At 34.2% G+C, this 17948-nt stretch overlaps 1 protein-coding gene across 3 annotated transcripts in view; it reads right to left on the reverse strand.

Annotated features, from left to right (window-relative positions):
- Window positions 1-17948, reverse strand: part of LOC126734523 (uncharacterized) — a 53308-nt gene that overhangs the window by 21723 nt on the left and 13637 nt on the right. Inside the window, exons 2-3 of one of the 3 annotated variants that reach the window (XM_050438193.1) lie at window positions 14464-14577; window positions 12355-12532 (exon numbers count right to left, since the gene is read on the reverse strand). In XM_050438193.1, the coding sequence (XP_050294150.1) occupies window positions 12355-12532; window positions 14464-14572 (287 nt within the window). In that variant the 5' untranslated portion in view covers window positions 14573-14577. Of the gene's footprint in view, window positions 1-12354; window positions 12574-14463; window positions 14578-17948 lie in introns of those variants that run through there. The other 2 variants (XM_050438196.1, XM_050438195.1) reach the window with 2 other exon arrangements.

Genomic DNA, 17948 nt, shown 5'->3' on the forward strand with positions numbered 1-17948 from the left:
CACTTATTAGTTTTTTAGTGTCAAGAGCACACTAGTTATGTACACAATTATGCCACCCTATATATATTATTTGCTTATGTATATGCTTACTCAGTTATATTGTATTTCATGCTTTATTTGCATTATTTAGTCTATATAATCACTTGTAATATTAAGTTAAGGTAATCTTCGTTCTTGCTTAGAGTACACTGTATCGCGGCTTGTCAAAATAAAAGTTTTTTAAAACGTTATTAACGTGACAGAAAACATAACTGGCGCAGTCGGTAGGATCAGGGCAGTTTTCGATTGAGATTTGCACGTCATCGAGACGATCAATCGTAAAAACGTGAGTTTTAACTCTTCGGTCCTGATACGAACGTAGAAGCTGAGATCAAACCTTATCAGAATCGCTCTGAGACGAGAGATCAGTGGAAACACCATTTGGCAGCACGACCACAGCACCTTAGCAACGCGGAGATTCATCTGATTGGAAAAAGGTAAGTGCCAATTTCCTTTCAAACCCTTTCCCTTACTTTGGATTGAGCGAGTGGAAAGTTAGTTTTAAGATTATTGTTATTTTAAAATTTTTATTGAAACATATATTTGAAAAACTTATTTTGAATTTATCTTTATCAATTGAATATTATTGAAATTACCATTGAACTTTCTTTTGAGCAAATCCTATCGGAATATACTCTCTCTTTATCGTAAAGGAAGAAAGATTCAAATAATTTAGTAGTAAAATTAATTTTAGAATTTAGTTTATGTTATTTATTAATAACATTATTTTTATTTTTACTCTATGAGTGAACCAAACGTTGATGCATTAGCTGAAGAATTTTTCAGAACTCTCAAATTACAACAACAAAATTCGCATTTAGAAACAATCACTGAACAATCCGAGTTATCTAACACAATGACTACTACAAGATCAAATTCTATAAATTACACTCTTTTAAAAATGTATGTTGATACAATTCACCCTTACAATGGTGATTCTAATACCCTTAACAATTTCATTTCTGCCGCAGATTTTCTATTCGAAACATATGATAACCAAGAAGATCCTATTTTAAAAAATTACCTTATTAGAACTATTAGAATGAAATTAATTGACCGTGCACTAATATTAGTAGGTTGCCGTATGGAATTATTATCCTGGGCACATATTAGAACTGCTTTATTAGATTGTTTTGGCGATAAGCGTAGTATAGAATGCCTTGAACAAGATTTGTTTGTAGCTATCCCAAATAAGAATGAACAACCGTTAGATTTTGCAAAAAGACTACAAGTATTGCGTAGTGCTTTAGCTCAAAAAATTAATAGTTTTGATGATAATATTATGACAGCTGAAACAAAACTTATTCATCTTAGACAATACGATACTATATGTTTAAGAACATTTATAAGAGAATTAAACAACCCCTTACAAAGTATTATCCGATTAAAAAACCCAGATTGCATAGAAACCGCAATGACAATGATATCAGAGGAAGAAAACTTCCATTATACACAAAATTTATACAAACCATTTATACCGATTAACCATAACAAACAACCAACACTAATGCACAAACCACCAGCATATTCACAGAATAACTCACAACACAAAAATCATAATAATAATATACAATATCCAAATCAAAATAATGTTAAAACCCCAAATAATAATTTTTATCAACAACATAACTATAGACAGAATTTTATTCCACCTAGTTATCAGAATTTCAATCAAAATTCAAACTTCCCACGAGGTCCAGTTCCAATACAACCTAGGCCAATGCCTCAGAGACCTCTTCCAACCAATCGACAAGTTTTCGGTACCCCAAAGAATGTTTTCAAACCCACAGGTCGAACACCCCTTGATAAACCTGAGCCAATGTCAACCAGAACATCTTATACCATGCCAATAAATTCTAACATTCACCCCAATAATCATTTTAAGCCATCTGGCCCAAGAAATTTCATTTCGCAAGAACTTTTCCAAATGGAAAATAAAAATCTAGAGGAAAATGTCACAACCAATTACCACCCCAGTGAAGATAATGATGATTATTATGGAAATAATACTGAAAATCCTTATCAGTTAAATTCTTACCAAACAAATAGAAATGACCCCTGTACATCAACAGATTACAACGATTTTGAATATGAACCAGAATATTCTTACGATGAGAATGCATTCCCTATTCCAGACCAACAAATAGAAAATTAAAATTTTCCTATTACCAACCCTTCGAAAACCCTAACATAACATATGAAGTAAATACACAAGTCACTAATAGCCTCCCTTATATCGAAATTCAAAACCCACCAATTAAACTGTTAATAGATACTGGCTGTTATCCATCAATATTACGACCCTCCATAGCTGAAAAATATTTTCCTGACAAAATCTATCAATTTTCATCGATATTAAAAACCGGAGTTGGAGAAAAAGAAGTTCTCTACAAAGCCAATATTCCAGCTTTTGCAGAACTGCAAACAAACGATTCGATTGATTTTATACTCTATGATTTTCATAACTATTATGACGGTATTTTAGGCCTTCGAGAATTAACTAAATTTATGTTTAACATTGACCTATATCATAAAAGGCTGATAAAGTCAGACGGTATTACAACCTTGTCATTCAGATATCGCGAGCCTGACTCAACATTTAAAATCACGGTCAACGCCCACGAAATCCTAAGCACAAAGGTACCCCTAACAACACATGATACTATTGACATAATTATACCTGAAGGAACAATAAATGACTCTTTATATATACCAGAAACGCTCTGCACAGCAGAAAATGGTTTTGCACGTGTTGATATTCAGAATAACACAGATGAAAATATTACTGTTGAATTAATGAGTCCAATTGACTGTAAAATTTTACCAGATTATCATAAAGATAATTTCGAATTTTTTCACTTAGACAATTTAATTAATTCAAACCCAGAAATATCCCATAATAATTACACTACATTTAATAAGAATCTCGATATTACCCAATTTATAAGACATAATCATCTTAATAAAGAGGAAAAGTCAAAAGTTTTTAAATTAATCAGAGAATTCTCAGACATTTTTCATAAAGAAACTGAAAAACTATCATTTACAAACAAAATCAAACACGAAATTAAAACACATGATGAAATCCCAATACACTCAAAATCATACAGATACCCTTTCATACACAAAGAAGAAGTCCAAAAGCAAATCAACAAAATGCTGAAAGATGGAATTATAAGACCCAGCCAAAGCCCATGGAGTAGTCCAATATGGATAGTAAGTAAAAAACCTGACGCAAGTGGAAAACAAAAATGGCGAATTGTCAATGACTACAGAGGAGTCAACTCTAAAACAATTGATGACAGATACCCTCTGCCAAACATCAATGATATACTAGACAATTTAGGAAGGTGTACATACTTTTCCACAATTGATTTATCATCAGGATTCCACCAAATAGAAATGGCACCAAATTCTATTGAGAAAACAGCATTCACAGTGGAAAATGGCCATTATGAATACGTAAGAATGCCATTCGGATTAAAAAATGCACCAGCCACCTTTCAGAGAATCATGGACAATGTACTGAAAGATATTCAAGGAAAAACCTGTTTAGTCTACATGGATGACATTATTGTCTTTTCAGCAAGCCTAGAAGAGCACATAAAAAACTTGCACCATGTTTTCCAAAGATTACGAACAGCAAGATTGAAAATTCAACTTGATAAATCTGAATTCCTAAGAACAGAAGTTGAATTCCTGGGAGATGTGATAACAAAAGACGGAGTTAAGCCGAACCCTAGAAAAATAGAAGCGATCCAGAAATTCCCAATCCCGAGAACACCAAAGGAAATAAAATCATTTCTAGGACTATTAGGTTACTACAGACGCTTTATAAACGGATTTGCGAAATTAACAAAACCATTCACGAAATGCCTAAAGAAAGGAGCAGTGATAAAACACACCCCTGAATACATACAAGCCTTTGAAACATGTAAAAATTTGCTATGTAACGATCCTATACTACAATACCCAGACTTTAGAAAACCTTTCGTTTTAACCACAGATGCCTCAAATATAGCAATAGGAGCCATATTAAGTCAAGGAAAAATAGGACAAGATCTTCCAATTGCATACGCATCTAGAACGTTAAATCAAGCCGAATGTAATTATTCGACCATAGAAAAGGAACTTTTAGCCATAGTATGGGCTACAAAACATTTCAGACCTTATCTATTTGGCAGAAAATTTATAATCGTCACAGACCATAAACCCCTGCAATACCTCTTCAACCTAAAAGAGCCAAACTCTAGATTGGTACGATGGAGACTAAAATTGGAAGAATTCGACTATGAAGTCCAATATAAAAAAGGAACCCAGAATACAAATGCTGATGCTCTATCCAGAATAGAGATTAACATGATAGAAAATGATTCTATACTTGGAAGCCCTGGAGACATTACTGAAGAAATTGATCAATACATTGCAAATGAAAACGCTACTTTAGATGATTTAGATCAATTACCAGATCTATTTAACCCTGCTTTAGATCTAGAACCAAAATCGAATAAAATCAAAATTTTTTCTGACATACAAATATTACCCCCTCGTGACCAACGTCCACAAAATGGAGATACAATTCACTCAGCAATAGATGACCCAATATTAAATATACCTATAACAGAAAATTGTTTAAATACCTACAACCATCAAGTTCTAATTACTCACAATACAAATAAACAATATTGTGCCTTTAAAACAAAACATTTTGAGAACAAAATTAGATATCACTTAACTTTGACTAGCAACTACGTAAACGAAATCGTATACTTTTTCCGAGAATATATCGATCCTAAAGTCGTACACTGCATGTATATTCAACAATCTGAAATTGACAATTTAGGAAATAAAATAGGAGTAATCTTATCCAAAACATTTAAACATAACTCTTACAAATTAGTAATCTCCAATACATTCTTAAACGATATAGTAAATGTAGAAATGCAAATGAATTTAATAAAAAACCATCACGAGAAAACTTGCCACCGAGGTATTAATGAATGTATGATGTCACTGAAAAAATTATATTACTGGCCCAATATGAAATTAGACCTCACACAGTATATAAACAATTGTGACATATGTCAACAAGCCAAGTATGACCGCCATCCTCCAAAAATAGAATTTTCATTAACACCTACACCTCGAGAACCTCTAGAATCCATCCACATGGACACTTTCCAAATTTCTAACGTAAAATTCCTAACTATAATAGATGTTTTTTCACGTTACGCCCAAGCTTACCCCTTAGAACCTAGTTGCAACGCAATTACAGTTCTAGATAATTTAGCAATTTTTATAAGTCATCATGGACTACCTCATCAGATTACCTGTGATAATGGCACAGAATTTAAAACTTCCCTATTAATTGATTTTTGTAAACTTCACAAAATAAAAATTCATTTCACTACTACCGGAAATTCAAATAGCAATAGTCCTATCGAAAGAGTCCATTCAACCTTAATTGATCACATTAGAGTTTTAAAACTTAAATTCCCAAATGCGACAATGAAACAACTAATGATTTACGCGATTACAGGTTACAACCTCTCTGTACATAGTGTTACTAAACAAAAACCCTTTGATGTCTTAAATGGACGTCCAAACGCTTTAGACCCTTTTGACCTTACAGATGAGATCATATTAAATAAATATGTTAATGATCGTAAAGACCGATTAAAAATTATCTATGACGAAATCTATAATCAATCTCTTAATACTAAATTACGTTTAAATGAAAAACAGAATAAAAATAGAGAAGCCCCTATAGATATTCCATCAGGATCAAAAATCTATGTAACAGATAAATCCGCTTCGAGAACTAAAGATAAAGCGCGTAAGAAAATAGAATACGTTCAAGAAGATATCGGTAATAAAATCATTACTAAAAACAAGAAAGTTGTACATAAATCTATGATACAAAAACCTAAAAAACACTTTCTTTTCCCTAGAAATAATGAACCTCCTGACACTTCAGAAGAGCTTCGCAGTTCTCCTACAAGTATTATCGACAACAGTGATAGCGACTAATCCTATCATAACCCCAATCAAATCCCCTTTATTCCCATTTCATTTAGGAAATGCGAGAATTATTGAAAGTAAACATACTTTCCTCCATTATGTAGAAATTAAACCATTTGTTATAGAGCTTACTAAACTAGAAGATAATTTTAAAATTTTAATTGCTGCTTGTAATGAAACAAATATTATTAACGCTTTGCTTTTACATCATATTAACACATTAGATATGCTTAAACATGCTAGCTACTTTATTAATGAAATTAAAACTAAACTTAATAATATTAAACCACATAGCCGTGAAAAACGAGGCTTAGTAAATATATTAGGTAAAACGTCAAAATGGCTTTTTGGTACATTAGACTCCGATGATGGAGAAAGATATGACAAAGCAATTGAAGAATTACGCTATAGTCAAAATACATATAAAAAAGAAATAAATATGCAAATGTCATTAACAAAAGATTTAATTAACAGTTACAATAACACCATACATACTTTAAGTAAAAATCAAAACTCTTTAAAAAATCATGTTGACCTTTTCAAAAAGCAAATGAATAAAACAATTAATGATCTTTCCATATATTTAAAACTTCAAAATACTATAAGTCAATTAATTATAAATTGCCAGAGTTTTATTACTTTTCTAGATAATTTAGAAGATGCGATAATGTTTGCTAAACTCAATACCTTACATAGTACCGTAGTTTCAGCTATCCAATTAGAACAAATAATTTTGAATCTAACTACCCTTTACGGTGAAGAAAGACTAATATCATTTAGCGACTTAAATTATTATTATCAATTAACAGGCCTTCAAGTAAGTTTTTCAAATGATAAAATAATTTTTGCTATTCATTTTCCTATATTTATAAAAGAAACTTTCGAACTTTTCCACTTGTTTGCTATTCCAACAAACCAAACCATTATAATTCCCAAACTTCCTTACCTTATAATTGGCACTGATCTACACCAATATCAAGAAGAGGCCTGCCCATTGATTGAAGACCTATACGTCTGTCAAAATGCCCTAGGACCCCAAGTGGATGACTGTACTACGTCTCTCATAAGAAAAGCAGAAAATCTAAACTGCAAGCTGCTTAAAGTTAACGTCACTACCCCTATTATCCATCCCATAAATCAGCAATATGTTCTAGCTATTCCTGCTAGCACCAAAATAAAAGCACAACAAACGTGCCAAAACAAGCAAATATTCTTTATTGATACACCTAGTTTAATAGAAATACCATATAAATGCGGTATAAGCTTACTAGGATCACAATTCTGGAATCAAGAGGATATCCTGAGATCCAACCCTTTTCATCTACCGGATGTAACATTCAATGACTTGGAAATGCAGCTGCCAGAAGAAACAATCCAACTAGATTCAATCGACTTCAACCACATCAGATCGTTAGCAGAACGCTCCAATATCTTGAAACCCCTTCCAGAGGAAGAAGAAAGAATTCACCCTGCAGCCTGGAGCTTTAGTATAACTCTTGGAACCATACTAGCCATATGCTGTATAGTCTTCGCTATCTACACACTTATCCAAAAGAAAAGGTCTACCGAAGAGGAACTAGAACTTCAAGACAAAGAAGAAGCTGAAGAAAAAGATGCTACCCCTGGTACCTCGAAAAACAACACACCATCCCTGTTGTTTTCGACTTAGGCGGGATGAGTTATGTACACAATTATGCCACCCTATATATATTATTTGCTTATGTATATGCTTACTCAGTTATATTGTATTTCATGCTTTATTTGCATTATTTAGTCTATATAATCACTTGTAATATTAAGTTAAGGTAATCTTCGTTCTTGCTTAGAGTACACTGTATCGCGGCTTGTCAAAATAAAAGTTTTTTAAAACGTTATTAACGTGACAGAAAACATAACTCACTAAACATGTATTTTTTAATGTTTTCTTCAAAAAAAAATGCCCGATTTAAAATACCAATCGATTTGTCTGAGCAAGTCCCCGCTTCGCTTTATCGAATTTATTTCTCTTTTTATAACATAAAAGCAAAAACACCCATAAAATAATTCCGGTCGTAAAAAGGATATAAAATACACATCAATTGACTTTTAAAATAAGAAATATGTAATGTTTTTTAATTGCTTTAACAAATCAGATAGAATCTGAAAAAAAACTTCTTCAAAAATTTAAGTATTACCGTATAATAATATAATATGTAATACGTATCCACAAACATAGTTTGACATAATACGTTTATTGACATAAAAAGTGTTATACTTGGAGCGAATAATTTATGAAATTTGGTATGCTATACAACATATTAACAACGACAACGTTTCATCTTTGTTTTCGTTCACCATTCTTAAGATTTTATCTTTTTGTGAAGAAATCATTTTCAGAAAGCTGATTAGTACAGATATTTGTAGTTATTGCTCGTCTATTTACTAGTATGAAGTATGACAAAATACCCTTTGACAGGGGTAGAGCATTAATTATAGGTAGCAATATTAATTATTGCCTATCGATATCTAGATTTGTCCTAGCGTAAAATTGGCCGCCCGGCTAATTGTATTGCGATGACGGGAATGAGTATATACCAGATATGGATATAAGGAGATCAACAGAGCGTCATGATAGGCGCTTGAGACAACGACTACTATAAGTCAGATGGCTCACCAATATTTTGGAGAAGAAGGTGGAACTGTTTCTATTTGTCCACTCTACCGTCGCATTCCAGCATTTGGACTTTTTTCATACCATCCACGGTTAGTGCTTCCTATGACTGCGGACCACTATCGTCAAGGTTTGAATTGGAGCAGAGAACGGCAACGGAGTAATGGTTTACAGAGTCATGTTCGAACCTGCAATGCATGTTGGTCGAGGAATAACAGTTGCGTAAAACACGTTATACGCGCTAAAAGTACTCCTGTGAGTCAATGTCAATCGTTATCCTGTTTTGTTAAAGAAGTGCACGGAGTTGCACGGACACTGCTCTGCAGTTTCAGCACATCTTCGATAAGTTGCGGCTGTGGACATAAGCTAAAAGAGGCTCTGATAAGCCCGCCTATCCTGAGCTATCCACCACCTGAACGAAAATTTGTTCAGGTGGTGGAAAAAATCCAGAGCGCAACTGTTGCGTTACTCGCCGAGAGCTGTTGTAAAAGCGATGAAGCACTTTTTCTCTTCAGGAGAAAGTGCAGAGTCCGTGGAAATGGAGATGTCCAGAGGACTGCAAATATTGTCAGCGGGCAGCGATTTTCCAATTTTTTTTTGCTCAGTTGTTAAGAACTACAATGGTCGATGATACTTATGGTTCTTAACAACTGAGCAAAAAAAATTGAAAAATTGGAATCTTATTAGAGACCAAGAGAAAGATCCCAATATTCTAATCAAAAACATTCACATAACCAAATACAACCTAAAGAAATAGTCCTAACCTAGATAAAAGAAAGAAAAAAGCCAGCTTGGGAAGAAGTTGCCAGGTATTCTTCCAATGTCAAGTCATATTGGAAGCAATAAAACTCTCTTATTTTAGAAGATGACCTCTTGCGGCGGAAAATAGTTGACGGCAAAGAAAGAGTTGCTAGAGAAAATCCATGCCGGAGTGTCAGGAGGATATCTTAGAGTAACAAAGAGCCTGGTAAAAGTAAGGAAAAGATTTTCCTGGGCAGTAGCAGGTTAGACGTAAGGGACTGGTGCAGAAAATACATTGTATGTCCGGCAAGTAATCGGCCGCTGAGAAAGCAGAAGGTCTTGATGCGTCAGTACAACGTGGAGAGTCCCTTTGAAAGGGAAGCAGGGGGAATAAGTACATCGTGGTCGTGAAGGACTACTTCAGCAAATGGGTCAAGGCATATTGAATCCGGCTTATTCCAGAACATCTGTAATATGCTTGAAATCACGAAAACGAGAACTACTGCATTACAATCAGATGGTATGGTGGAACGAATGAATAACAACATTAATCGGTATTTGGGCCACGGTAGTCTCTAGCCACCAAAGAGACTGGGATATGTTCCTTCATTTGTTTCTGCTGGCTTATCGATCGGCTATCCATGAAAGGGCAGGCGAATCTCCGCGATAAAATGCAATCTGAAGTTTGGTTATTCACCACGAACCGATGTTGCAGAGGAGGACAACGTCGATGAGCTGCTTAGGAGAATGGATCTCATTCATTATCAAGCGCGCGTTGCCATTCAAGATACCAGCGATCGGATGAAAGATCCATACGATGTCGATGCCAAAGACCAGAGGTACAATAGTGGTGACTTGATTACTGGTTCAAACACCCTAGGATGGCTTATACAAAGTGTTGGAAGCCATCAAGGATGTTCTTTACAGAATACAAAAGCCGCCGAGAAGTATACATGGACCTGCGAAGTGCAACAATACTTGTTTACTGCTCCACCTGACTATGCTCTGCCACATTGTATCTAAGGATTTACAAATGTCTGTAGGAATAGCTAAGTTTTCCATAGAAAGTTCAAAAAAATTTAAGAGCTGTGTCAGTCTAAGCCCAAAGTCGGGCTTACACTCAAGATAACCGATGAAGAGACTGGTAGAAAGGTCTTTTACCTGGTTATGAAAGAGGCTTCATACCAGAAGCCAATCTATTTGGACTTTGGGGACGCTTTGTGTTCTCTAACGGAGGACTTGCTTGCCGAGGATCTAAAAAGACTATTAATTCCTAAACTCGTATGCATAATCGACAACTTAGACTGGAGGATGATTCGCAGCATGTTAGAAGTGGTCTTCAGACCTGTAGGCGTGCAAATTTGTGCTGTTATACTCCCCAACGTCGTTCTCTGGAGAAACCCGTTGATTATTATTTTTACAAGAGGTCCAGTTGCCAGAAGGGAAAATTCTGCCGATATCGACATCTTATGAATCATTGCTGGATGAAATAAGCTTAGGGAGGGGGCAGTGTAACGATATTGTAAGTACTGAGAAATCAGCTGATTCTCCACTATTCCAGAATAACACAATCTTCCGGAACTGCGTCGTGCCGAGTATATAAGGAGCCACATCGCAGATGGAAATCATCAGTTGTCAGTTCGGTGAAGTAAACTTGGGAATATTGGCGCGAGATTTCAATCAGACATAAATCGTTGTAAATAAATACGCTGAAAATAAATATTTCGAGTAGTAGTAAGTGATAGTTCGTGCTGTAAGTGAATAAATTAATTAGTTGACTATTTTTTATTCATTTAATGCACACCTACCGAACGGGAAAAAAACGCTACAGTATATACTGAAAATATATATTTTGAAAGCGTATTTAATTTTCTATAAAATGGCGCTTGTTTCTTAAAATCTGAGCTAGGGTTCGCCAAGAAGCTGAATTTAATCTAATTGGTTAGATATGAGCATTGAATTTTAAATGAAAATTACTTCCGCACAGCACAATTGCTCTTTTGCAGTTGACCTCTCGACAACGGCGAAAATTTATGTCTAAATTCAGATCAGACAAATATCCAACCAGACTTGTTTCACTTTAAAAAAGTTATAGTAACAAAAGATTTGCAAAAAGTGTGGGTCCAAGACGATACGATTCTCCATTTGGAAGAAAAAACATTTCGAGTTAAAAAGATTTAGTGAAGATAAATTTTGAGAAAAAGAGTCTCCTGAACTGTCGCCGTTGAACTATGAAAAAATTTAAATTTTACGCAAGTTATTAGCACAAACGAAAGTGGCAAGAAATAACTTCTTAAATAAATGTGCGCAAATTTTTTGACAATGAACAGTTTATTATGTTGTCATTTTTACAGTAAAACTCGTTTTTTCGCTAAAAATACTGGCCTTGAAGCGAAAAGTTAGTATCATATCATAAAACTGCCGATTATCTATTAAAAAATGCATACTGTATGATTTAAATCTTGCCACATATTTTTTGAATGATTACATTACTGATTATAATTTACATATAATAATTTATTGTATTTATATTTTAATTTACTGAACAATGATGTTTTGATATACTATACTTTGATTGTTCTTTATTTATATTATTATGTATGTAGGTTTTTTGTTCACAAAATATATTGTTATGACTGGTCATTTAACTTTTTAACCATATTTTGTTAAGCTTAGCTAATTTTCTGCCCTTCAGCATGCAGTACTCACGACTTCTTAAAATATCTGCTGTATGTTTAGTTATAGTTTCTAAAGCCAATAAACGATATTTAAATTTGTCGTCCTAAAATCAAAAATCGAAGGGTGTGACCGATTTTTCATTGAAAATCAAGGTGGAAACTAAGGTTCTCAAATTGCATATAAACTTTTCACTAAAACATAAATTCAACTAACTTCCTACTTACTTTCCTTCCTTCTGAAAAGCGAATAGGGTGTGAAGGGCCTGCATACAATGTCTCTCGTTCATTTTGGTGTGATTATCTTTTACTACTCCTAATATAGTAGCAGATGAATCCGCTGTTTTAAGTTGGGTTTCTAAGGCTTCCGGATTATGATATGCCGGGTTATTTCTTGTTATGTCTCCTGAATAAAATGGATATAAGTTGAATGGAGAGGTAATCTACCTTAAAAAATTCATGAAATGTATAAATTTTTAAGGCAGGCTGCGATACTAGAACATAGAGATAAATAAATTACAATAATTAGAGAGATTAAAACTAGAACTGTTAATAAGCTGAATTACCTGCGTGGTTTTTTTGGTAAATTTATTACTTCCTAAATAAATTCTTTAAATTCCTTTCAATATTGTATTATTAGATATACTTGTAAAATAATCTAACCTTAAACTAAAATAATTTAGACAATAAAAATAATTAAAAAATGCAAGATTATTGAAAAAATCTATTGATTTATTGAAAATATCTAAAAGATATTTTTTTCCTATAAAAAAAGAGCGAAGACTCTAAGAGACCGCCGAGAACAAGTTCCTATAAAGAAACGAGCATAAAGCTTTATCGAACTATACTTGATTAAAATACATGTTTAATCAAAACAAAATACATAGCCGACCATCAGGTGGAAAATGTGTTCCGGGGTGAAATCACAAAACCCTTGTCTGAAGACTGAAAAAGATAAAAAGGGACAGGCGGTGGCCTACTACTGAATGCAACTTCCTACAAGACCCTGAAGACGGCTGACTTAGGTTATACTACCAATTGGAGGGGTAAGAGTGGTGCAAATAAATCTGGTAGCCCAGCCTCGGCTGCACTATGCAAGGCCCTGTACCAACAAACAGGTAATAAAAAGTCTTTGATGTGTCAATGGAGTGCTGATGTTTGATTTGACAGGTCAAGAAAATGCGTCCTTGTAAAGAACAACGTACTACATGACTCTCTTTTGTCGTAGGGACCTGGTAGCAGTCAAAATAACGAATATATTGATGATAAGATAGAACGACAGAACACGCCCAAGACGCACGTTGGTAGGGAGATTTTCAGCACTGGGCATCTGACGAGGGGCAAGTAGGATGTGACCATTAAACAAGCATATAATCAGAGAGTGCTACCTGCGATCAAAAACAGATTAGTACACATACCATGGAACTTATAGTAGCCGCCAGACATAATTTATTTTGGACGCCGGTCAAAACTCCTGCTGCAAAACTGCAACATAGTTGTGGTGACAGGTAAAAACCTATCACAACTATGTTGCCACCTGCCATTTACATTGTTTGACAGTTTTTTTAACAGGTGACCAAAAGAAATTATAGTCTGGCAGCGACTATACACGAGAGCATTAAAAACAGTGAGAAGTGGAATCTATCCGATTCATAAAAGAAGATTACGATTTTTCAAAAAATGTATCCAAAAAAATCTCTTCTGTTGAAAAAAAAGAATTGGAATTGATTATTAGGTTCAAAATTTGAATAACTTTTGAATGGCGGGAAAAATGTTATAATAGTCGTCAACTCATAAAGACCTAGTACTGTATGGAGACAAAACTGTTGGGTTTTGGTCATTATCTTTGTCTTTCATAATGTGTTGGTTCTCATTGCACGTTTCAATTCAGTAGGTTGAATGTCGTTCATATTCTCGTCAAAAATTTCTCTTTCTATTTCTACTTTAAAATCGGCCTCATCTGCTTCTTGTTCATCAGCCCATTCATATAATTACATCATCATTTCATTGATTGACCGTAACAATCGGTACTTTCTGTCTGAGGTTGCATCCAAAAACTTCTAGGTCTGACTATGTCTTTAAAAAATGATAACTGTTTAAAATAAGACTGACTAACTGACTATTTGGGGTCTCTTACGAAATTTCTCAACATATTTAAAGCATATTATTATTAAAAAATAATTAATGATGTTTATAAAATAGGTGTAAATAATTAAAATTAAAATTTAAAATACTAATGGCAAGAGTCGAACTTATTTTCTGCAAAGAAAATATTATGTGACATGTGATATTAATTAGATCTAAAAGGTACATATATATTGGCCGATGTCTTCTTACCACTGTATAATCCTTTGTTACTTGAAATAGGACGAAGGGGTAAATACGAATTTAAAGCAATTCTCCATGCTTTCGTTAATGAATAGGTGATAAGAGAATTTGACATCATGCGGTCTGAAACAAAAGAAAACTTAATTATAACTAATAATTTATAAAAGTTTAGGAAATAGTGATGTACTTATAAAAATATAGTACTTGTCCTATGCGTATCGTTCCTAGCTTAAATTATTAATTTTAGCTAACCTATACGTAAAGTGTGTTAAAAACTGTATAAAGGTTATTCATGTTGGAGAATTGAAGATTTCGCATTGTCCAAAATAACATCGCTTCCTCTCATCGATGAGCGGCCGCCTCAGGTCGTCTGATAGGTATTCGTCGTTTTAATTTTTGTGTTTCCGAGCTACAATATGTTAAAAGTAGGACCTTTAGGATCAGTAGGTGATTTCATAAATGGTTCGGACAACCCTCAAATAATTTTAAGTCTTATGACAATAGGACCTTGAATCAATGGATGAATACCCCAGTAATCCAGGAAAGACAGTAAACATTTTATGACATAGGGCAACTGGCGGGATTGGCATATGAGTCAGCATTTACCATAAAAAATATCACTAATGGATTTCGCGCAACATAGATTGTCGCCTTTAATAGTAACATGATTCAAGAAAATGATTTCATGGCTCCCTTCAGTAACAGACCGACCACAACCCCAACCTGTTTCCGAAGATATTCACGAGGGTGGGGTGTCAAACAACCCAAATACTCTTGATGCTTGACAGAACAGAGAAGTCTTTTACTCCTAAAATGGTACGACCCATTCCAAAGTTCTCAAGCAAAGGCTTCCCCCGGCAAAGTGCCAATAACAGAGAAGAGTTGGAAAGTCTAGAATCATAACAGATACCCCAGAAGAAAAACAAGAAATGAAAGTCAGTTTTTACGAGAGTTTCATCAGATTCCGAATTCATAAATCAAAAGGTTGCAGACGCAAATTTAGAAATACTAAATTGTCAAATAGGTTACTACATCCTTGCACAATACAAAGATGAAAAGAACAAGGGACATTACGTTGCAAAAATTGTAAAAGTAACAGGTCGGATTTTTCGGAAGTTCAATTTCTCAGATAAATATTAAAAACTGACACATTTATTGAAAATTGTGATAGTTATACTTTGGAGGCGAGCGATATTGTCCCAATGAAACTACTTGAACCCTAAACAGTAGAGTCAACTAAAAGAAGCGATTGTCACCTGAAATTTGAAATAGATTTTTCAAATTTTCTGCGCCAAAATAAACAATAGTCAACATTTTTATTGATTTGGTTTTAATGTTAATTAATTATTGCTTTGGTTTAATAAGTTTTATGTCATAAACTTTTTATCCTCATTTTAGAAATAAAATTTGTGCTTTTAGGTAAACATTTGTTGAAATTGATTTAATATTAAAAGAATATTAAATATGTTGGTAAATTGCTTCACAAGAAAATTTGAGGTTATGTTTTTCTTAATGCTTGGCTCCATATACACAGAAAGTTTTTTTTATGTACAACGGTGTCTGGAATATAATTTGATTATATTTTGGTAGTATAAAACTGCGTATATATATGAGTAAAGTTGAAAGTGCAAATTATTTAATACAATCTTGTTTAAGTAATTTAATTGCTTATTTCTTTTCTTTTCGCAACATTTCAATTTAGATACGTACCATAAAAAAACTTATATGAATTGTGTCCTACATAAAGATTATTGATTAAACGCTATGGATCTGCCAAATAAATATAGAAGAAAATTTCTGGGCTGTTATGTCTGTTTGTTTCACGCAGTAGAGTATTTAACTATGTTTTTGACCAAATATTTTTTGCCACCGTTTTGGAATTTATTTACATAATAATAATAATAATAATAATATCCTTTATTCGCCAACAAAATCGTATACAGGACGACAAAGCAACGTCATACAAAGGAGGATCTAGCTCCCATAGGGTACATTAATTTTTCTTATCTAGAATTCATAGAGGCAATATACTTATATAAACAAAATAACAACATTTAAAATAAATATTCTAAATATCTAACAAAAGTTAAAATTATTATCCAAAAGTAAAATTATAAAAACATTTAATCTGCAACCAGTGGTAAACAGCTTTTTTAAATTGGACTGTAGATTCAATGCTTCTAATATCAGCAGCAGGTAGCATTCTATAAGCCCTGATGGCCATATAATGAGAACCTCTTTCATATTAAGCTGAATTATGCAATGGAATGCGGAGATCGCTTCTATGTCGTGTAATCATAGTCACATCCTCAGCGTACATTGCCCTATTCTCAACAAACAAATGATTGTGTCTCTTCACAAATAACACCAAGGAAGAAAAGTATAAGGAGGGAAGGGTGAGTATTTTTAGTTTGCAGAAATAAGGTCTACAGGAAGTTCTGTAGGTCATGCCCAATAAACAACGAATGATACGCTTTTGCATTCTAAATATATCTAGAGCTCCTCTTGCAGATATCCAGAAACAGATACCATATTGTAAGATCGACTGTACCTGTCCGAAATAAAATAGGCGAAGAGATACCTCAGACACTACATCCCTTAATCTTCTAATCAATCCGCACAAGCTAGCTAATCTGGAATAAAGGTTTTTAATATGTTTCTCCCAATTTAAATTGGGGTCAATGTGTATTCCTAAGAATTTAATACTATTGGCTACAGGGATTGACTGCCCACCAGACCACACAAGTAGAGATTCTGAGACAATATTGGCATTCGAAAAATTAATCAACCCCGTTTTACCAGAGTTCAAAGACAACTTACTATCCAGACACCAGGTCCTCATGCGCTCCACTGCGGATGAGCAGCCCCGTGAAAGATCTGCCACTGTCTTTCTGGCAACTATAACTGATGTGTCGTCGGCGAATTGACAAATCATATCAGAAGGGAACAGCTCAGGCAAGCCATTGACATATAATAGGAAGAGCACAGGTCCCAAGATTGAGCCCTGAGGCACACCTCTTCCTATAATTTGGGGGCGGGAAAACGTTGGTGAGCCAGAATGTGTCACACAAACTATTTGTTCTCTTTGCTCTAGATATGAACTGAGTAATTTAGATGCTGCACCCCTGATGCCATACCGTTCCAGGATGTCCAGCAGTAAAGAATGGTCAACCGTGTCAAACGCCTTAGACAAATCGAAATACAGTCCAGCTACACTGGCCTTTCTCTCAAGATTCTCCATAATATATTGTATTGCACTATAAATGGCCATTTCCGTCAATCTTTTGGGAACGAATCCGTATTGGTTCCCCCTTTTCTTTCCCCTTTCAAATACCTTCGATATGGATGGTAATACGGATACTGGCCGATAGTTGGCAATATTCGTTTTTTCTCCCTTCTTAAAAACAGGCACTACTTTTGCCCGCTTAAGAGCAGAAGGAAAAATTTGGGTAGAAAGACTCTCATTGATCACATTAGAAATGGGTCCGGCTAAG

The sequence above is a fragment of the Anthonomus grandis genome, chromosome 3 (genome assembly GCF_022605725.1).
Source record: "Anthonomus grandis grandis chromosome 3, icAntGran1.3, whole genome shotgun sequence".
In the NCBI taxonomy this organism is placed as follows: Eukaryota; Metazoa; Arthropoda; class Insecta; order Coleoptera; family Curculionidae; genus Anthonomus; species Anthonomus grandis.